The 21868-nt window shown below is 44.3% G+C and overlaps 2 protein-coding genes across 3 annotated transcripts; one reads left to right on the forward strand and one right to left on the reverse strand.

The window, feature by feature from the left end:
- Positions 1-686: 686 nt before the first annotated feature.
- On the reverse strand, positions 687-7023 carry LOC118290371 (macrophage mannose receptor 1). 2 transcript variants are annotated; one of them, XM_047336099.1, is made up of 9 exons: positions 6927-7023; positions 6341-6404; positions 5312-5695; positions 4619-4939; positions 3922-4305; positions 3229-3549; positions 2532-2915; positions 1839-2159; positions 687-1474 (listed from the first exon to the last, which is right to left on the reverse strand). In XM_047336099.1, exons 2-9 carry the CDS (start codon positions 6372-6374, stop codon positions 1131-1133), a joined length of 2493 nt encoding a protein of 830 aa, XP_047192055.1. In that variant the 5' UTR covers positions 6375-6404; positions 6927-7023; the 3' UTR covers positions 687-1130. The 2 variants fall into 2 exon arrangements, with proteins under 2 accessions (XP_047192055.1, XP_047192056.1); XM_047336100.1 differs by lacking the exons at positions 1839-2159; positions 2532-2915.
- Positions 7024-8829: 1806 nt separating this feature from the next.
- Positions 8830-20506, forward strand: LOC118290345 (solute carrier family 12 member 3-like). The gene is made up of 28 exons (XM_035617944.2): positions 8830-8909; positions 10964-11071; positions 11403-11562; positions 11864-11971; positions 12254-12329; positions 12942-13037; positions 13147-13286; positions 13413-13523; positions 13671-13785; positions 14198-14328; positions 14413-14497; positions 14994-15151; positions 15304-15411; positions 15633-15756; positions 15905-16006; positions 16486-16641; positions 16739-16838; positions 16929-17040; positions 17190-17324; positions 17438-17544; positions 17755-17837; positions 17933-18001; positions 18336-18440; positions 18542-18653; positions 18985-19071; positions 19157-19292; positions 19796-19863; positions 20082-20506. Exons 1-28 carry the CDS (start codon positions 8830-8832, stop codon positions 20218-20220), a joined length of 3111 nt encoding a protein of 1036 aa, XP_035473837.2. The 3' UTR covers positions 20221-20506.
- The last annotated feature ends 1362 nt before the right edge of the window (positions 20507-21868 follow it).

Here is a 21868-nt window from a genome sequence, read left to right on the forward strand (position 1 = left end):
TTATTATTATATTTGTATAACAGTTAACAGTTTAACAGTTTCCCTTTAAATATGCAAATTCTTCCTCTTTGGATATTCTATGTTGGAAAAAGTGTAATATCTTTGATTTTATTGTTTTGATTAATTTTCTATCTCATAACCAACAACATTTAATTTAAAAATAGTTTTCATTGTTCAAAAGGTTCTCCTTCATTCTGAATGAATCTTTATTTAATTTGACTCTTGTGTAATTGTGTCTTTTCTCCAGTAAAAGAGAAATATCATGTAAGTTAATGTCTAAAGACACTCGTTTCTGTACATTCATTTCAAAGTGAATGTACCCCCCCCCCAAACTCCATGGACTGTGGGTTGGAGGGGGCCGTCCAGCAGGGTCAACATGGGTTTTATTTAATTTTTAGCTATTGTGTTGGTTATTGGACTAATCTTTGAAATCCTTTAAAGGATTGAACCTTCTTTTTTCTTTCTCTTGGACCATCGTTCTTTGTTCTTTACAGATTTGAATTTGAACATTTTCGTCACTGAAATGTTAATTTTTAATAAAAATCCACTTCAGAACATATTCAAACATAATTTTTGTGATTGTTAGATAATATATATCATACGGTACCATTCATATTCGTGGTTGTCTGCCCACTAGTGTTGATAAGTGTCACTTCACCAAGAAAAAACAGACTTCTTGTTCCGCAGACATTTTGACGAGCTGTTTACTGACACTCAACATGAACTGGTTGTTATCTACTTACATGAATCAATGTGCTTCAAACCAAACATTAAAGAACAAGCAAGACAACTTTCATAAACCAACTTGATTGATAGATTTGTTTTTCTCATGATGTGAACGCTCTGAAAGGAAGCAGCGCTTACGTCCGTGAGGAATCACCATCAAGCCAAAGACACAAAGAGAGGATCATAGTTTAACAGCTTCTCAAAGATCTACAGTATCATTCATTTACATGTAATCAGAAGAACATTTGGGTTCACAACTAATAACCACCACCAACATATCACTCATGTATAATTGTAACAGGTTAAACTATCAGTCATTTCTAAATTCTCCATTTTGCTGTTTGATGAACACAAAGAGCAGAATGTGAAGATTCACAATGTGTCCCCACGGTGTTCGTGGGTTTTTATTTGATACAGATGAAATTCAACTTCTCATCGTCGTCTCTCTGGAACCACATGTGGCCTCCTCCCATCTCCATGGCAATAGCTGCGTTACATCTGTTAGACTCTTGGTTGGAGTCAAACCTGTTGTAGGAGAATCGTTCACCAGTGACCCAGAACCACAGATCCAGAGTGCAGGAGTAGCGCAGTCCGAGCCAGACGTGGTCCGTGTCGGCCATCTTGGCTCGCGCTGCGATCAACTCCAGCTGGCGAGCGTCGGTGATGGAGACCAGGTCTTCGTAGTTCTCTCTGCAGTAGATCCAGGCGTCCTCCCAGGTCTTATTCTCTCTGATCAGGATCATTCCATCTGTCAAGAACAAACACAGCCTCCAATGAGGATTTTCATCAATCACAAATTCAAGGCTCAGTTCGCTGCTCGTCCGACTTTGCCTCTAAGAACCACTGATGTTTGAGTGAAGCAGTTCCATCAGATCTGGTCACATCATCATTCAGCTCTTTTATCACATCGTGGAATCACAGTAGGAAAAGGTGCAGTGCAGAGAGAATCCACCTGATAAATACTGTACATCCACCTCTCACGTGACGTCAACACACGGTTCAGTTTACATTCACACTGTGGATCAATGGATGATCCCTGTGAACTGGGTCGGATCTTCAGACTGTCTCCGCTGCTCTGAGAAAGTGAAGCTCTAGATCTTTGAAGAACTCACCGTCATAGCAGAAGAAGGGTTTTGTTTCTCCACAATCAGCAGATTTCCACTTCTTTAAGCCTGTCAACTGAATCGAGGCACATTTCTCGCCCTCTGTCTCGTCTTGATCCGACTCCCAGTTTCTGAAGTTGAATCTTTTTTCACTCGACCACCTCCACTTGTCTCTGAACAGGCCGATCCACATCTTCTTCTGACTCTCTGTCAGATTGAATTCTTCTAACTGTTTGATTCCACTGATCAGGTCTCTGTTCTTCTCTCTACAGTGGATCTGAGCCTCTCTCCACTTCTTCTCCTCATGAACGATAGAACAGTTTTGTTTTCCTGCAGAATAAACGGACGAACAAGCTTCATGAGAAAAACACATTTTACAAGTTGAACAGAAAACTCACATTTGTTTCTCGCAGGTGAAACAATGATGTGAATTGAGTTGACGTGACTCCACTGCACTTTCACCGACACACAATGTGTGTGTGGTGTAACAAGGTACTTTCATATCATTTACAAATAAATCCTCTGTACTTTATAGGAATTCATACGTTCATAAGAAAAAACAGGTGGAATTTAACAGAACATTTCATTTACTGTTAATAATGTTTTAATCATGTCACGTTCTTTTTTATATTTCATATGAATGAATGAAGAAAACTATCATCAGACTGGATGATATGCTGAAGTCATGAGACGTATTCTCACCATCGCAGCAGACAAATTCATTTTTTTTGTCACATTTCAGATCTATCCATTTCTTATCCCTCGTAATGATGACACAATTCTCTTGCTGTCCCCCGCCATTAGGTTCGTCAGTGTCCCATCGTGTGTCGTCTTCATGGAACGTCTCCTCTGGCAGAGACCAGTGCCACTGCCTGGTGGATGGTTGGTGGTGGTACAGTCCAATCCAGGCTTCAGGTTCATCCATGTTCCCTGCAGACTGACGGAGTCTCTTCTCATCTGGACCGTTGAACAGTATGGCCAGGTCTGTATGGTTTGTTCTACAGTACATCTGAGCATCTTTCCATCTCATCTTCTCTTTAATAAATGTGTACTTATAGTTGTGACACGTGGAGACAAGACACTGACCTACAGACAGAAAAACATGTATTTAGTATTGATGCTGATGAAGAAGCAAGAATCTGATGATGGAACTTAAATCAGGAGCAGGTCACAGCGACTGTACATTCACAAGACAGACACAAAATGGATGTAGTCACCACATCTGGAAAGTGTGTGAAGCCTGTGTTCTGTGTCCTGACCAGCAGGGGGCGACTCTATGAGAACGTGACTATAAATGGATTCAAGTGAATCAATGGATGATCCCTGTGAACTGGGTCGGATCTTCAGACTGTCTCCGCTGCTCTGAGAAAGTGAAGCTCTAGATCTTTGAAGAACTCACCATCATAGCAGAAGAAGGGTTTTGTTTCTCCACAATCAGCAGATTTCCACTTCTTTAAGCCTGTCAACTGAATCGAGGCACATTTCTCGCCCTCTGTCTCGTCTTGATCTGACTCCCAGTTTCTGAAGTTGAATCTGTTCCCACTCGACCACCTCCACTTGTCTCTGAACAGGCCGATCCACATCTTCTTCTGACTCTCTGTCACTGTGAATTCTTCTAACTGTTTGATTCCACTGATCAGGTCTCTGTTCTTCTCTCTACAGTGGATCTGAGCCTCTCTCCACTTCTTCTCCTCATGAACGATAGAACAGTTTTGTTTTCCTGCAGAATAAACGGACGAACAAGCTTCATGAGAAAAACACATTTTACAAGTTGAACAGAAAACTCACATTTGTTTCTCGCAGGTGAAACAATGATGTGAATTGAGTTGACGTGACTCCACTGCACTTTCACCGACACACAATGTGTGTGTGGTGTAACAAGGTACTTTCATATCATTTACAAATAAATCCTCTGTACTTTATAGGAATTCATACGTTCATAAGAAAAAACAGGTGGAATTTAACAGAACATTTCATTTACTGTTAATAATGTTTTAATCATGTCACGTTCTTTTTTATATTTCATATGAATGAATGAAGAAAACTATCATCAGACTGGATGATATGCTGAAGTCATGAGACGTATTCTCACCATCGCAGCAGACAAATTCATTTTTTTTGTCACATTTCAGATCTATCCATTTCTTATCCCTCGTAATGATGACACAATTCTCTTGCTGTCCCCCGCCATTAGGTTCGTCAGTGTCCCATCGTGTGTCGTCTTCATGGAACGTCTCCTCTGGCAGAGACCAGTGCCACTGCCTGGTGGATGGTTGGTGGTGGTACAGTCCAATCCAGGCTTCAGGTTCATCCATGTTCCCTGCAGACTGACGGAGTCTCTTCTCATCTGGACCGTTGAACAGTATGGCCAGGTCTGTATGGTTTGTTCTACAGTACATCTGAGCATCTTTCCATCTCATCTTCTCTTTAATAAATGTGTACTTATAGTTGTGACACGTGGAGACAAGACACTGACCTACAGACAGAAAAACATGTATTTAGTATTGATGCTGATGAAGAAGCAAGAATCTGATGATGGAACTTAAATCAGGAGCAGGTCACAGCGACTGTACATTCACAAGACAGACACAAAATGGATGTAGTCACCACATCTGGAAAGTGTGTGAAGCCTGTGTTCTGTGTCCTGACCAGCAGGGGGCGACTCTATGAGAACGTGACTATAAATGGATTCAAGTGAATCAATGGATGATCCCTGTGAACTGGGTCGGATCTTCAGACTGTCTCCGCTGCTCTGAGAAAGTGAAGCTCTAGATCTTTGAAGAACTCACCATCATAGCAGAAGAAGGGTTTTGTTTCTCCACAATCAGCAGATTTCCACTTCTTTAAGCCTGTCAACTGAATCGAGGCACATTTCTCGCCCTCTGTCTCGTCTTGATCTGACTCCCAGTTTCTGAAGTTGAATCTGTTCCCACTCGACCACCTCCACTTGTCTCTGAACAGGCCGATCCACATCTTCTTCTGACTCTCTGTCACTGTGAATTCTTCTAACTGTTTGATTCCACTGATCAGGTCTCTGTTCTTCTCTCTACAGTGGATCTGAGCCTCTCTCCACTTCTTCTCCTCATGAACGATAGAACAGTTTTGTTTTCCTGCAGAATAAACGGACGAACAAGCTTCATGAGAAAAACACATTTTACAAGTTGAACAGAAAACTCACATTTGTTTCTCGCAGGTGAAACAATGATGTGAATTGAGTTGACGTGACTCCACTGCACTTTCACCGACACACAATGTGTGTGTGGTGTAACAAGGTACTTTCATATCATTTACAAATAAATCCTCTGTACTTTATAGAAATTCATACGTTCATAAGAAAAAACAGGTGGAATTTAACAGAACATTTCATTTACTGTTAATAATGTATTAATCATGTCAAGTTCTTTTTCATATTTCATATGAATGAATGAAGAAAACTATCATCAGACTGGATGATATGCTGAAGTCATGAGACGTATTCTCACCATCGCAGCAGACAAATTCATTTTTTTTGTCACATTTCAGATCTATCCATTTCTTATCCCTCGTAATGATGACACAATTCTCTTGCTGTCCCCCGTCATTAGGCTCGTCAGTGTCCCATCGTGTGTCGTCTTCATGGAACTTCTCCTCTGGCAGAGACCAGTGCCACTGCCTGGTGGATGGTTGGTGGTGGTACAGTCCAATCCAGGCTTCAGGTTCATCCATGTTCCCTGCAGACTGACGGAGTCTCTTCTCATCTGGACCGTTGAACAGTATGGCCAGGTCTGTATGGTTTGTTCTACAGTACATCTGAGCATCTTTCCATCTCATCTTCTCTTTAATAAATGTGTACTTATAGATGTGACACGTGGAGACAAGACACTGACCTACAGACAGAAAAACATGTATTTAGTATTGATGCTGATGAAGAAGCAAGAATCTGATGATGGAACTTAAATCAGGAGCAGGTCACAGCGACTGTACATTCACAAGACAGACACAAAATGGACGTAGTCACCACATCTTGAAAGTGTGTGAAGCCTGTGTTCTGTGTCCTGACCAGCAGGGGGCGACTCTCTGAGAACGTGACTTGATTCTTAACGTCAGTGAAACATTTTCCTGAGGAGTTTATGGTTCAAGTCTTCTTCAACACATGATGTTCATTTGTACGTTATGGTTCAGTTACAGTCACATGGACCATGAAGCACTGGATGTGTTGGGGGCGTGGCCACCATGTGATTGACAGCTGGTCGCAGGTGAGGCCACGCCCCCCCCCTGCTTGCTCCACTACAATTCTGCCCAAAGACATCAGCACTACATTTACATGTGACAACAAACCTCTGACTCATGGTTCAGATTCTCCTTCACAAACTTTAAACATTTGACGACGGACTTTGATTCGGACACGGAGACATTAGCCCTCAGCACAAACAAACAAAGGTTCATTCACTAAGACCTGTAATTATTCATCATACTTTGACACTTCATTGTGTATCACCTGTACTTTGACAGGGACGTGGATGAAGACGTACCCGTCACAGTGAGCAGGAACAGAGCCCACCGCATCGCTGCGTGTCCGATGAGATCCTCAGCACTCTGTGAAGCAAACAAGACATTAACATCTGTGAAGATCACAAACAAACCAGATCCCAAACCGGCACACGAGCGTCTGCTTCTTGTTGTGGAAACAGAGTCGCGTCTTCACTAATTCGTCACGTTTCAAAAACACGTAGGTCAGATGGAGATGGGAGGAAACAGCCGAACCTGTCGGTGTGATCCTTCAGAATAAAACAATCCAATAAAAGAACAACTGCATGAAGACGTGAACTCTGACCGACTGTGATTCAATGTCCTGGCTGCTGGTTTTGCTGCGCTGATCAGAGGTGAGACGCCACTAGAGGCAACAGAACCTGAGAAATGTCTCCAGACAATTCAACCGGGACACTCGGGGTCATCACCTCCCGACGCTGAACCAAACCTGAGCTGACGTCTTTATTACAACAAGGACGTGAACTGACGTGTTCACACCCTCAGCTGTCTGTTCTCACGTCCACTAGTCGTCAATAGTTACAATCAATATGAAATGTTAGTGACACACACACACACACACACACTTACATGTGTTGAATTCTTCTGTCTTCTCTCTGTGATGCTGACGAAGGCTCCTCATCCTCATCAGGAACACGGGCTCTTGTAGTCGCCTGATGCCTCATTTGAAAACCACAGCAGTTACAAAGAGAAGATTTACATGACACGGAAAACACACACACACACACACACACACACACACACACACACACTCACACACACACACACACACACACACACACACACACACACACACATGAACACACACACACACACACACATGAACACACACACACACACACACACACACACATGAACACACACACACACACACACACACAAACACACACATGAACACACACATGAACACACACACACACACACACACATGAACACACACACACACACACGAACACACACACATGAACACACACACACTTTCTTGTTTACACATTTTTGAAGATGATGATTTTATATGTTCAGTCAAATAAACCTTTGACCTTTGGATCTAAAATGAGCGATGAAAGCAACTCGTCACATAATCTCACAGGGAAATAATCATGCAAAGAAGCGTCAGCTGCTGCGCTTCTGTTTGCACACGAGGAAGAAGAAAGGACTCGAGTCGCTCGTCTCGGCCTTTTGTAAAACTAGACGACGTCGTCTGTGACGCAGCTAACTGCCAATGTTAGCATGCTAATACGGCCACCGCATTAGCATGTGCACCTGCTAGCTTCTGCCAGCTGATGGTGACGTCAATCGCTTTGCAGATAATTTGTTGTATGGTTTTGTAAAATGCCAGAGGTGGAGTTCAGTGTCCATCAGAGTGATTTGAATTCATCCAGAGGTATGAACCAAACATGTGTTCCATCAACGTCGACACGTTGTCATGACGACGCCATGTCTGGTAATGTGTTTGTATGTGAGGACGACGCAGGCCACTTGATGTCAACACTTTGAATATTAAAATTCAGAGGACGAGGGCGTGTTTTAGTGAAGAGGGATCCACTGTTCATGAGAACATCATTTACATGCGAGAAAAACAAATGTGGAGCCGACTTCCCTGTTGACTGTCCAACAAGCGGAGATGTGAAAATAAGATAAACAGCAGGTCAGAAACACAAATTATATACAGATCATGTTTCATAACTTTCTATTGAACTCAACAAGACAACACAAAACCAATCGCAAATGATATGAACCACAAAACAACATGAAAGAAGAAGAATGGGGACGTGGGAGCAGAGTCCAGTCCACTGTATCTTACAGAGCAACAAAAGGAATCACTTCATTCTAATGTCCAACCCAGATCATCTGTCATTAATGTTCCATGGTTCAACCCCTGGAGAGTCGTGAAACAGTTCCTCACTTTCCAGGGGATACGTCCAATCGGTCGCTGTAATGATCTTTCAATTCAATTCAATTTTTATTTGTAAAGCGCCATATCACAACATAGATTGTCTAAATATGACGTGAATATGTTTTCACCTCACACCGTCTGGTGAATAGTTCGAGCATCACCGTCCTTCTCCGTGGTTCTGTGCTGAGAGATACCTCGAGGTCTTTCTCCCAGTGGAGAGGCATCAGGTAATAACTTTCTAGAAACTGTTCCTTCCCCGTCGACTGACGCGCTTCATTTTTCATCCACAGCATCTTCATCGTTCTGGCTGAAACCCTGATGGGAATGAAAGTATGAACTCCAAACCGTTTTCTTCACCGCTTACATCAGCTGCTAATGTTCTCCAGATTCTCATTATTGACATTATTCACTTTACATCCTTATCTCTTCATTTCCTCACAAGAATAAAGTTTGGATGTTTAATTCCCAACATGTGCTTTGTGGACAAAGGATGTTTTTGGATTTGTAGCTGGAGATATTGTAGCTGAGGGCGCTGGTCCTGAGCAAAGCCCCCGTGATGGTGGTGGTGGAGATGAGATGGGTGGAGGCTGGCGAGGCGAGCGTGTGACCGTGCTATTGGACGGAGGAGACCAGCTGGTGACCCCTGGTGACCCCTGGTGACGCCCAGGGAGACGGAGAGCCTGATGAGTGTCTTCCTTGCAGCAGCAAAGGGGAAGTGAGGTCAGACCCATCAGTAAACACACGAACAGTGTGGAGATGACGAATACACTGGGAACAGAACGGGGAGTGTTTCATCTCGTCTTCGGTGCTTTGGGTTCTTGTTTTCTTTCTGGCGATCTTGCTTTTGATTTTCCTGAATTAATTTTTCCGCAAGAGGCTGAACATGCACATGAACATGTTTGTCCTCAGGCTCCGAACATCAGTGTTTTTCATGAGGGTTGATTTTCCTACAGGAAGTGCTGCTGTCTGTTTCGTCAACTCTGTGTTCTTTGAATGTGATTCAGCATCGCAGCGGACAGAAAAGCTCTTCCTTCACACACACACACACACACAGTAGCTGGACTTATTTACTCTGACAACAAACACATGTTGATCGCCCCCGTGGCCCCTGCCCCCCCCCCCCCCCATGGCCCTTCTAAAAGTAGCTCCTCCCACAACATGAACTGTCCCAGTGTCATGGTAACGAGGTCACACTGACGTTAATCAGAGCTGAATGAGCCGAGGACAAAAGGACGATTCCACCCACGGCACTTTGTTGTTGAAGAACTGATCAGCTGCTTCACAATTATGAAGTAAATTTGAAAATGTTTGCCTGTAAATAGTTGAGAATGACGAGAGGCGGAGGGAACGATGACCACGCTACAGACTCGTCACTATATGGACGATAATGGAAGAGGAGAAACACGTTGGACCTTCATCTTTGTCAGATCGCTGACAGAGATGAGGATTCGTCCCACAGGAGCCCTCCCCCAGCGTACAGTACGTCTTCTCACCTGGAGGTGTCGCTTGTCTTCTGTTGTCGGACGCGTGCTGATGTTTGTTGTGTCCTCAGACGATCAGCCGCAGGACGTCAGTGAACCAGCTGCTCGCTCTGCTGTTTACTGCAAACGCTGCTGTTGTGGCCACAAGGATTCTTCTTCAACCGCTGACAGACGCTTCACATGCAACACACCAAGAATAACAGAACATGTGTTACACTTACACTGCGATGGATCAGGTTTCATGTTACAGTAATCAAACCTTCATGTTGGATCCAGCGCTTGGGACGAAAGCGTCTGCTACATGGTGTCACGTCATGTCATGTCACGTCATGTCATGTCACGTCATGTCATGTCACGTCATGTCATGTCATATTCAAAGTTTGAATATAAACCTTGGATCTTTTTGTAAATCATAATTTGAGTCATTTCAAATCACACAATTTCAAAAATGAACTAAAAGAGGCAAAATGACCTTTTATGAAATTGTGTGTGTGTGTGTGTGTGCGTGAGTGAGTGTGAGTGAGTGAGGGGTGTGTGTGTGTGTGTGTGTGTGTGTGTGTGTGTGTGTGAGGGGTGTGTGTGTGTGTGTGTGTGTGTGTGTGTGTGTGAGGGGTGTGTGTGTGTGTGTGTGTGTGAGTGAGTGAGGGGTGTGTGTGTGTGTGTGTGTGATTGAGTGAGTGTGTGTGTGTGTGATTGAGTGTGTGTGTGTGTGTGTGAGTGTGTTTGTGTGAGGGGTGTGTGTGTGTGTGTGTGTGTGTGTGAGTGAGTGAGGGGTGTGTGTGTGTGTGTGTGTGTGTGTGTGTGTGTGTGTGAGTGAGTGAGGGGTGTGTGTGTGGGGGGGGGTGATGGGGGTGTCGCCCACCTCACTGAAGGTCCAGTATATAAAGAGAGACGATCACGTTCAGCTGGAGCAGAAAACACGTGTGTGAGTATTTAACTGTAAATATTAAATGTGATTGAAAGTTTCATGTATTTGTTTGTGTTGACTCTGTGAAGAGTAACACTCTTTATCACTTCCTTTACTCCTCAGTTGATCCGTACGTTGTTAGAGAAGAAACAAACTGTTGTGATCGATGTCCAGCAGGTTATGAGTGACAGATCTGGTCTCATGTATTTCAATATCATTTACACAGTGAAAAGTGAATTGTAATAACAAGAGGTGTTTCATGTTAGATATTTAGGAGCAGTTATGAACCAGCTCTTCATCTCTTCTCCGTCTTATGACACAGGATTCAACAAGACGCTCAGATGGGACAGTTCACATCCAGACCAGACAAGCTGAGCTCGGACGCTCGGCCCCGGGTTCGATTCTCCAGCGATGAGGAAGCACCTCGCAGGTACGGGACTAACTCTTCATTCTATCTCCATGACAACCAGACGGTAACTTACAGGTCCCAGGTTTGTGTTGATAACCTTCAGCGTCAGTTTTAGATTCTTCAGATCAGAGATCTTCTTATTCTCTTGTTTTATACCAAACTTTCAAACCAAAGTAAAAACTGTGGAATCCTTGAATCTGAAGGAATCGGTCCTTCTTCACCTCTCAGTGAACTTGTCCTTTACACTTTGGTCTGGCCTCAATGGAACGGACACCATGGCAACATGAATCATATATTAGTAGATATATAAATGAGTAGATGGATGATGAAATGACACCTGTCCGTCTGCCAGTGACCTGCAGCGTCGGGACTCGCAGGTGGAGCTGCGGAGAGCCTCCATCTACAGCGTCTTGGACCTGGTGCCACAGCAGGAACTTTACTCCTGCACTCTGCCGCGCCACAAGGGGGCGACAGCCCGACCGACGCTGGACGAACTCCGCAGGGAAGCAGGGGTGAGTGTTTCCTCTGCGACTGAATCAGACCCTGAATCTCTCTGTCTATAACTATGAACTATGTCTATAACTATGAACTATGTCTATTAACTATGAACTATGTCTATAACTATGAACTATGTCTATTAACTATGAACTATGTCTATTAACTATGAACTATGTCTATAACTATGAACTATGTCTATAACTATGAACTATGTCTATTAACTAGGAACTATGTCTGTAACTATGAACTATGTCTATTTACTATGAAATATGACACTAACTGTCTTGTTGTTGTTGTTGTCGTTGTCGTCGTCAGGTGATGGAGGCAGCGAACAGCCACAGTCTCTCAGTCACTGAGCAACATGAAGGAACTCACGGCCGTCACAAAGCTCCTGGTCGATTCGGCTGGATGACGGGAGTCATGGTGTGTGTGTGTGTGGTTGTGTGGTTGTGTGTGTGGTTGTGTGTGTGGTTGTGTGTGTTGTTGTGTGGTTGTGTGTGTGGTTGTGTGGTTGTGTGTGTGGTTGTGTGGTTGTGTGTGTGGTTGTGTGGTTGTGTGTGTGGTTGTGTGGTTGTGTGTGTGGTTGTGTGTGTTGTTGTGTGGTTGTGTGTGTGGTTGTGTGGTTGTGTGTGTGGTTGTGTGGTTGTGTGTGTGGTTGTGTGTATTTCAAGCGTTTTAACACGACATGTGAAACTCTGGTCTCAGTTCCGCTGCATGCTGAACATGTGGGGCGTCATCCTGCTGCTCCGCCTGTCGTGGATCACGTCTCAGGCTGGAATCTGTGAGTTCATTATTTCATTCTTCTATTTCCATAAGTCCTCAGACTTAAATGAGCAGAGCGGTCACAGACTCGAGCCAGAGGACTGTACCAGATATGTTTAACTCACATGAGTCCTAGTCTGTCCGATTAAAGTCAAGCTTGTCACCTCGTTGACGTGTCCGTACAGTACGTGTCATTTATGTTTCATACATGTCAGTGTTTCCACCTTGGAACTGCAGTGTTCCAGTCCCAGTCTCACTTTGTCTGACTACCAACATTTCAAATGTCTTCTTTAACATATGATGTTCATTTTGTACATTATGGTTCACTTACAGTCAAACAGATCAGAAAGCGTCAGATGTGTCGGGGGCGTGGACACAGTGTGATTGACAGCTGGTACCGTCCAATTGGTGCAGGTCGCAGGTGTAGCTCTCAGTCAGGCCATGCCCCTGCTCTTCCGAATATGGTTACTTCTGTTTTCAAAAAAACCAAGATGGCGCTGGTCAGAAGGCTAAACTCCTGACACCCCTGACGCACCTTGTTTCATATTAGCAAAAAAAAAGTAATAATCTTGCTGACTAAGAAGTATGACTGTTTGACTGTATTATATAATAATGTATATCTTCATCTCAGTATTGACCTGGTTTATTATCCTGCTGTCGGCGGCGGTGACCTCGGTCACGGCTCTCTCCATCTCTGCCATCGCCACCAACGGCAGGGCGAGCTCAGGTCGGTCACTTCCTGTCTAAGCATTAGAACGAGACTCATGAATTATGTGACAGCAGCCGTGTGTTGTGTTCTCTGCTGCGTGTCACCGGTTGGTGTTCTTCTCTTCAAGGCGGGGCCTACTTCATGATCTCCCGCTCTCTGGGGCCGGAGATCGGCGGACCGGTTGGGATGATCTTCTCCTTCGCCAACACGCTGGCTTGTGTCCTCAGCGTTGTCGGCTTTGCAGAGGTGGTGCGTGATCTCATGCAGGTGCTGATGAAAACAAATGAATCAAAGTTTTACTTGACTTCCCCCTCCAGCGTTGACTGTACCACCGATACTTGACAAGGCAAGATTCTCTGTTAACACACGAATCACTGTGATTGATGAACGTAGGAGTTCGGTGCCGTCATGGTTGATTCCATCAACGACATCCGTATTGTGGGTGTGGTCACGGTGACGGTTCTTCTGCTCTTTTCATTGGCTGGAATGAAGTGGGCCTCCAAGGTGAGACAGTACATTACCAAGTCTGTGCTGGAACTCTCCTGTAAATCTCATCTTTTACATACTTGTATCATATCTATTCTATATCTATCTATCTATATATATATATATATATATATATATATATATTGTTCTTCTTCTTCTCTCCAGGCCCATATTCTGCTCTTCGTCTGTGTATATTCCATCTCTTTCGCCAACTACTTTGTGGGCAGCTTCATCCCTCCCAGTCCAGAGAAACAGGCCCAGGGCATCTTTGGTTACAGAAGTGAGTTCAGGCCGTTTTCTCTATTGGTTTTAATAATTTACTGGAATTGTATATTGTATAAAGTATATTGTATATCGTGTAATTTATATTTTATATTTTATATTGTATATTGTATATTGTATTGCAGACATTAAGAAAACAGTTTAGGCTAAAATGTTTTATCAGCTACTTTCAGTTCAAGTGAAATAAAATAAAGTATCATTGCATGAAATCTTTGATGAAAATCAGTTGGATGCTTGGAACGAGAGGAAAATTGAAAAAAGAAGCCAATGTAAAATCGATTTAATTAAACCCCCAGAGTGTAATTTTTGTAATTTATTGGCGGCATCTGGTGGTGAAGTTGCAAACTGCAACCGACTGAGCAGCAAAAAGCCTGTACATGAACTTGAGGTTTGTTGTTGCCCGTCATCAGGTGACGTCTTTGTGTCGAACCTGAAGCCCGACTGGCGAGGAGCTGAAGGCACCTTCGTCCAGATGTTTGCCCTTTTCTTCCCCTCCACCATTGGCATCCTGTGTGGAGTCAACATCTGTGGAGACCTCAAGGTAACGTGACACCAACCAAGCCGGAGAAACATTTTGTTTCCACCACGGCCGCCATGAGTGTTGACTTCCTGTTTCCTATTGCAGGACCCCGCAACTGCGATCCCCAAAGGCTCACTCATGGCCATTTTCTGGACCACAATCACCTTCTTGGCTATTTCTGGATCTATTGGTTAGACACTTCTCAGCTTTGCCTCAGAGAGGTTATGTTTCCACAAGTTGATTCCATTTGCACAAGGATCGTGAAAAAAGCACCGAACCAATTTGCACCGAACTTGAAGGACGGACGGGTCAGAGAGATACAGTACATGACATAATGAGGATTCATCACGTTGAGATCTATGAGTCTGTAGAAGTTGGTGTAGACCTGGATGATAGTCACACAGACGGTATTTGTTCTACTGAGTTTAATATTAAATTGTGTCATCAGCGTACAGTGTGACCACGAGAGAACAGTATAAAGAAAGAAACTTTCATGACGTCATGCGGGACCCATCAGAACTTGTTGTCACTGGTCAAGCACATCGGGAAAAATTCTTGAATCCCAATTAAAGCCAGGAATATTATAAAGGAGCAGTGACAGACGTGAACACGACACAGTTCACGCGTGACCGTCGCTGCTTCTTCTTGTGCTGCCGCAGTTCAACATTCAAGCCCATTGTCTGCAGGTTCGTGTGTCATCCGGGATGCGTCTGGGAATATCAGTGACATCCTGACTGGGAACATCACAGAAGGCTGCGTCGGTCTGGGGTGTGGTCTGGGCTGGAACTTCACCCAGTGCATCGAGTCACAGTCCTGTGGCTTCGGTCTGGCCAACGATTTAAAGGTACAGTTGAGTTCGGTCGCTTTTTAATCCCGAACCCCTGGGACAACGTCGGAGCTAGTTTTCCCGAAATGCTCATGTTTATAATCATAATAACCCTAACCCATGAACGTCAAATGAAATATATCATTGTTGGTGATGACTCTTCCGACCAGGTCCCTGGCCAAGTGGTGGGTTTCTCCTACCTCAACACTGCTGGCGTCTTTGTAGCGAGCTTGTCGTCTGCTTTCGGCTTCCTCACCTCCGCTCCCAAAATCTTTCAGGTGACACTCCGCAAGCAAAACCCTCAAACGACACTTTTATTAATCAAATACAAAACAATAAAATGAATATGAATCAAAAGTTTTCTTTGGTGCAGGAGAATCTTCTTTTTTTCTCAATCAAAAGCTGGTATTTGTGTTTACACATTATTTTGTATCTCTGGTGTCTCAGAACAAAGAAATGTACCTGTTATAAAACATATATGTTCTTCTGTATCTGTAAGTGTCTGTGCAGAGACAACCTCTACCCGTACATTGGATTTTTTGCAAAGGGTTATGGGAAAAATGACGAGCCACTCCGGGCCTATATCCTCTGCTACCTCATAGCCGTGGCCTTCATACTCATAGGTGGGTGTCGCATGTCTTGTTATTGGAATTACTGATTAACACATGGATTTCTATAACCTCTTGAACACAAGGTGCTTTGTTGTTGTTACGGTGATGTTGAGATATTAGATATTGAATGTTGGTGATTGGTGGTTTTATGTCGACGCAGGTGAGCTGAACTCCATCGCAGCCTTGATCTCCAACTTCTTCCTGTGTTCGTTCTGCCTCATCAACTTCAGCTGCTTCCACGCGTCAATCACCAACTCACCCGGTCAGTGACACACACACACACACACACACACCATGACTCCCGTCATCCAGCCGAATCGACCAGGAGCTTTGTGACGGCCATGTTCCCTACACTTTTGAGTAATATTTTTTTTCTCCAAATGAATTGAGTAATAATTTGGCTGCTAACAGATTCCAGGTGACAGCTCAAATTGCAGATATTCAATTTTCAGTATTAACAAAAGGATTCATCCTTGACCGACTAGTTTGACAAAAAAATTAATATGAAACAAGAATAAACCATCATAAGCAGTCAAATATCCTTTCTCAGCTTTCTTTCATAACTATTTATCTATTTAGCTGCAATCACATGTTTCAATTGCAGTTGTGTCCCCCTCTGCTGGTCAGTACAGAGAATACAGGCTTCAGTCTGCTCTGACTTGACCTTCCATTTTGATATACAGTTGCAGGTTCTGCAACTGCCTCTGAGAGTCCTCTATTCCTCACTGTCGTCCCCTTTAGGCTGGAGGCCGTCGTTTCACTACTACAGTAAATGGACGGCTCTGTTTGGAGCCGTGATCTCCGTCTTTCTGATGTTCCTGTTCACCTGGTGGGCGGCGCTCGTCACCTGCTGCATGATATTGTTCCTGTTTGGATACGTCAACTACAACAAGCCAAGTGAGCGTGAAACCAGAGTTTCCTTTTTCAAAATCTTCTGCATTCTGATTGGATCAGTTGAGTTAACAAACCCACTTCACTTTGTTGAAATGCACAGAGGTGAACTGGGGCTCGTCAGTCCAGGCAGGAATATACAACATGGCCTTGTCGTACTCGATCTCTCTGTCTGCTGTGGAGGATCACGTCAAGAACTTCAGGTGAGCAGTCAAACATCTCAACATATTCAAAGATATATATATATAAGCAAAATATAGTGTGATTTGTGATGCGCTCGTCTCGTTTTTCAGACCGCAGTGTCTCGTCCTGACCGGGCCCCCGAACCAGAGACCTGCGCTGGTCGACTTCGTCGGCTCCTTCACCAAGAACATCAGCCTCATGATCTGCGGAGACATCATCATGGTCATAAAAATGATCATTTCAAATATTTCAGAACATCTTTCAACATGTTTGACTGTATTTGGCCTTGTTGACCGTCTTTGTCCTACTTTAAATCTTTTACTGAATCTCTGTATGTGTAAAGACATGACCGAGTTTGTGATCTTCTTCAGGAGCAGGAGAAGCAGACGATGCCGCAGGAGGCAGCAGAGCGGTCGATGAGGTGGATGAACGAGAGGAAGGTGTGCTCGTTTTATACGGCCTTCAGCGCCGACAGCCTCCGAGCTGGAGCTCGACACTTGATGCAGGTACAACGTCTGTTGTTCATCTGTGAATGTACGACAGTCTTGAACACGACTAATGGTAATTCAACTGGCATCCGATTCTACATGAAGATTACTTATCATTCCTTTTGTTTCAGGCTGCTGGTCTTGGTAAGCTCCGGCCCAACACTCTGGTCCTGGGGTTCAAGAGCAACTGGACGGACAGTTCTGCTGAAAGCATCGACGATTACATCAACACCATTTAGTAAGTGTGGTTAAAAAATAAGGAATATATTAATGTTCACTGTTTTACTGGCATTGTACGATTGTACAACTAGTGTCAGGAAATAACCCAAAGTTTTAAAATGAATTTAATTCGACAGCATGTGTAGTAAGAACTGCAGGGAGAATATCTGTTATTAATTTAAATGAGTATTTCTGTTGAACCTCATCATAAGACTCTTGTTTTCTCCAGTGACACTTTCGACTGCAACCACTGTTTGTGTATCTTGCGGATGATGGACGGGCTGGATGTCTATGACCAGTTTGATTTTGAAGGTCAGCGATCCACAGTTGTCTTTGCCTTTCCTCTCCATTATCTCCTGCAACATGTACAATATTAAACTAACAGACGTGTGACGTGTTTCCACCAGTCAACCAAGGATTTGAACCCGATGAACCTGTGGGAAACAAAGACCAACAGTCTCCTGTTGGAGAATCAAGTGAGCTATGCGCACACAAACAGGAGATTTCTATACGCTGATGACACTGTATTTTCTGATATTCAGGTCTAACTCCGGCTCAGACGAACATGTTGCCTCAGTCGGTTGTGCTAACTGTACCTGACACAATGAAAGCCCAACACATCACCAAATTTTCAGATGTGCCGTCGTACATGTTCGTCAGAGGAGACACATTTTATCTAAATGTGATTAACCGGCAGCTCATTGGCTCCAGAAAACGTTTCTTTTGATTATTCTCCTGCAGTTCCCGTTCCAACCATACATGTTTATTAGCCCCACACACACCTCACTCTTCCTCCTCGTGCTGTTGTAGTTGACGACATCTCCACGAGAGTGGACCACGATCAGATGAAGACGGCGTTTCAGAATGAACAGGGGACGAAGACCATCGACGTCTATTGGATTGCCGACGATGGAGGTGAGCCCGCAGAGAAAACATCTGTTCATCCGGTCCGCTGAGATTTGAGCTTGCGCTCCTCCATAGCTGCCGTCTTTCTCCTCCTCTTCCTCCCGTCCAAGGTCTGACCCTGCTGGTGCCCTACCTGCTCACCAGGAGAAGACGCTGGCGCCACAGTAAGGTCAGAGTCTTCATCGTGGGAGAGGAGCACAACATGGAGGACGGACGCAATCAGTAGGTTTCCATTGTTTTTCCTCCTGGGATTTGTGTTCGCCTCTTCACCAAACACTGTCTTTTCTTCTATGTCTTTCACTTTCCCTGAGCTACAAATACAAAAAAACATCATATATTCACAAAGCACATGTTGGGAATCAAACATTCAAACTTTATTCATGTGAGAAAATAAAGAGATGAGAAAGTAAAGTGAACCTGTTTGCACCATAAATAATTAAAAATGCTACTGTGTTGAGAATCTGGAGAACATTACCAGCTGATCTGAGCAGTAGTAAACGGTCTAGATTTCATACTTCCATACACTTTGTGTTGTGTTGCTGTGTTTCTGTAGGATGATCGCGCTGCTGAAGAGGTTCCGTCTGGATTTTAGTGATGTCATAGTCATAACAGACGGCGAGAAGCGTCCACAAGCCAAGAGGTTCGTTCACCAAACCCAAAAACCTCAAAGTCACCTGGTGCCAAGCAAACTGACCCGGTCCGGTTTTCCTTTTTTTGCTCCTCAGCCTGAGTAGGTTTGAGGACAGCGTCGCCCCCTTCAGGCTCCACGACGAACAGCAGGATGGCGTCTCAGTTCAGGAGTTCAGACAAAGATCCCCGTGGGAAATATCTGACAAGGAGTTTGAGGCCTTCAAACTTAAGGTGTGTCAACAAACACACACACACACACACACACACACACACACACACACACACAAAGATATTTTCTGTCACTTTTAAAATGTGAGGTCAAATACCACAATGTCAAACCTGCACCACTTTGTTGTTAGTTTGACACCTTTAGTGTGTGTGTGTGTGTGTGTGTGTGTGTGTGTGTGTGTGTGTGTGTGTGTGTGTGTGTGTGTGTGTGTGTGTGTGTGTGTGTGTGTGTGTGTGTGTGTGTGTGTGTGTGTGTGTGTGTGTGTATCTGTGTGTGTGTGTGTGTATCTGTGTGTGTGTGTTCGTGTGTGTGTTTGTGTGTGTGTGTGTGTGTGTGTGTGTGTGTGTGTGTGTGTGTGTGTGTGTGTGTGTGTGTGTGTGTGTGTGTGTGTGTGTGTGTGTGTGTGTGTGTGTGTGAGAGAGTGTGAGAGTGTGTGCACGTGTGTGTTTCCCTGCTTCATGTGACTTTGTAGTCAGCTTCTTCTTTTTATTTCCTGCCTTCGCAGTCTGAGAGGAAAGTGAGGCTGAACGAAATCATCCGGAGGAATTCACATCACGCTGCTCTCGTGCTGGTGTGAGTGCAGTTTACACATTTTTACATTTCTGGGAGGAAAGAATGAATTGTATGATGTTCACAAGGATTTCAAATTGAGGCCCACAGTGATGTCAAAAGATCCAGGCCACAGAAAGAGATCAGGTCTCTTTGTCTTTGTCAGAGGTCGTGAACCAGCAGCAGTTGTCCTCCATGAGTTCTTTTGTCAGGTTCATGTGAATGTGGTGTTTTCCCCCCAGGAGCCTCCCGGTGCCACAGAGCGACTGCCCCAGTGCTCTGTACATGTCCTGGCTGGACACGCTGACCTGCGGCCTCCACTGTCCTGCAGTGTTGATACGAGGAAACCAGCAGAGCGTTCTCACGTTCTACTGCCAGTGAACACGATGGAATCTCACAGGGACAGATAGTTTGACATGTCAAGTTAAAACAATGGGCCGGGAACAGAAGGAATAACCCACAGTTGCCTGATAACTCGTTTGAGTTCAGAACAAATGGGTGTGAAAGATTGTGGGGTTAACAAATAACAATGTGTAGTGTTGTAGTCAAGACCACCTTAACCGTGACCAAGACAAGACCAAGACAAGACCAAGACCGAGACAAGACCAATACAAGACGAAGACAAGACAAGACCAAGACGTTGAGACCAAGACAAGACCAAGACCGAGACAAGACCAATACAAGACCAAGACAAGACAAGACCAAGACGTTGAGACCAAGACAAGACCAAGACCGAGACAAGACCAATACAAGACCAAGACAAGACAAGACCAAGACGTTGAGACCAATACAAGACCAATACAAGACCAAGACAAGACCAAGACAAGACCAAGACGTTGAGACCAAGACATTGAGACCAAGACCGAGACAAGACCAAGACAAGACCAAGACATTGAGACCAAGACCGAGACAAGACCAAGACAAGACCAAGACATTGAGACCAAGACAAGACCAAGACCAAGACAAGACCAAGACAAGACCAAGACAAGACCAAGACCGAGACAAGACAAGAACCAGACGTTGAGACCAAGACAAGACCAAGACCGAAACAAGACCAATACAAGACCAAGACAAGACAAGACCAAGACGTTGAGACCAAGACGTTGAGACCAAGACAAGACCAAGACGACAAGACCAAGACAAGACCAAGACGTTGAGACCAAGACAAGACCAAGACCGAAACAAGACCAATACAAGACCAAGACAAGACAAGACCAAGACGTTGAGACCAAGACGTCGAGACCAAGACAAGACCAAGACCGAAACAAGACCAATACAAGACCAAGACAAGACAAGAACCAGACGTTGAGACCAAGACAAGACCAAGAAGACAAGACCAAGACAAGACCAAGACGTTGAGACCAAGACAAGACCAAGGCAGGATGAGACCGAGTCAAGAACAGAACCTGACCAGTGCGAGTCCAACCCAACATGACACACTTATGATAAAATGTAAAGCCTGTCAGCCAGAGGAAGTTATCGATTTGATCTGAAAGAATCTTAAGAGTGAACACATTACATTGGCTCCATTGCTCCATATGAAATTAGTAGCAGCAGCCGTCAAAGACCGTGAGTGTCAAAAGCACCTGGTCACGTGATTGGTTGCGTTCGAAGCAGAGCAACGTTAAACAACAAATCACATAAATGATATGAAAAAAACAAATCAGACAATGTACAAGTCATTTAGCAAAATCATCACAGTTGTGGTCTGGACCGGTCGAGTCCTCCTGGTCCGAGACCGAGACCAGACCTTTGAAAAGAGGTCTCGAGTCCTCCCACATGAACAATGTGTAATATTTGAACCAGGCAGAGATGGAAGCTGACCACCATCTTCAGGATGACGCACCAAACTGCTCACATTCATAGATTCCAGTCCCTGAACTCCATGAATGTGCCTTGTTCGTCCAGATCCAGGAGTTTTTCACTGGGAAATTGTTGGAAAAGTCAGAAAACAGAGTCCTTGATCTGCCCCAAAGATGGAACCGCTTCTTTCTCGCTGATGTTCCATCCTTCCACCGAGTTTCATGGA

This window comes from Scophthalmus maximus, chromosome 12 (genome assembly GCF_022379125.1).
Source record: "Scophthalmus maximus strain ysfricsl-2021 chromosome 12, ASM2237912v1, whole genome shotgun sequence".
Lineage (NCBI taxonomy): Eukaryota > Metazoa > Chordata > Actinopteri > Pleuronectiformes > Scophthalmidae > Scophthalmus > Scophthalmus maximus.

What these genes read in the sequence shown, in the direction of transcription:
- LOC118290345 (XM_035617944.2), top strand. Translation starts at nt 8,830, where the DNA reads ATGGGTGGAGGCTGGCGAGGCGAGCGTGTGACCGTGCTATTGGACGGA. An exon ending in CGTCAACTACAACAAGCCAA is followed by an intron (nt 16,642 to 16,738) that starts GTGAGCGTGAAA and finishes TGAAATGCACAG; the next exon opens with AGGTGAACTGGGGCTCGTCA. An exon ending in TTGGATTGCCGACGATGGAG is followed by an intron (nt 18,441 to 18,541) that starts GTGAGCCCGCAG and finishes CTCCCGTCCAAG; the next exon opens with GTCTGACCCTGCTGGTGCCC.
- LOC118290371 (XM_047336099.1), bottom strand. Translation starts at nt 6,374, where the DNA reads ATGCGGTGGGCTCTGTTCCTGCTCACTGTGACGG. An exon ending in GTTCCTGCTCACTGTGACGG is followed by an intron (nt 5,696 to 6,340) that starts GTACGTCTTCAT and finishes TTCTGTCTGTAG; the next exon opens with GTCAGTGTCTTGTCTCCACG. An exon ending in ACCCTTCTTCTGCTATGATG is followed by an intron (nt 4,306 to 4,618) that starts GTGAGTTCTTCA and finishes TTCTGTCTGTAG; the next exon opens with GTCAGTGTCTTGTCTCCACG.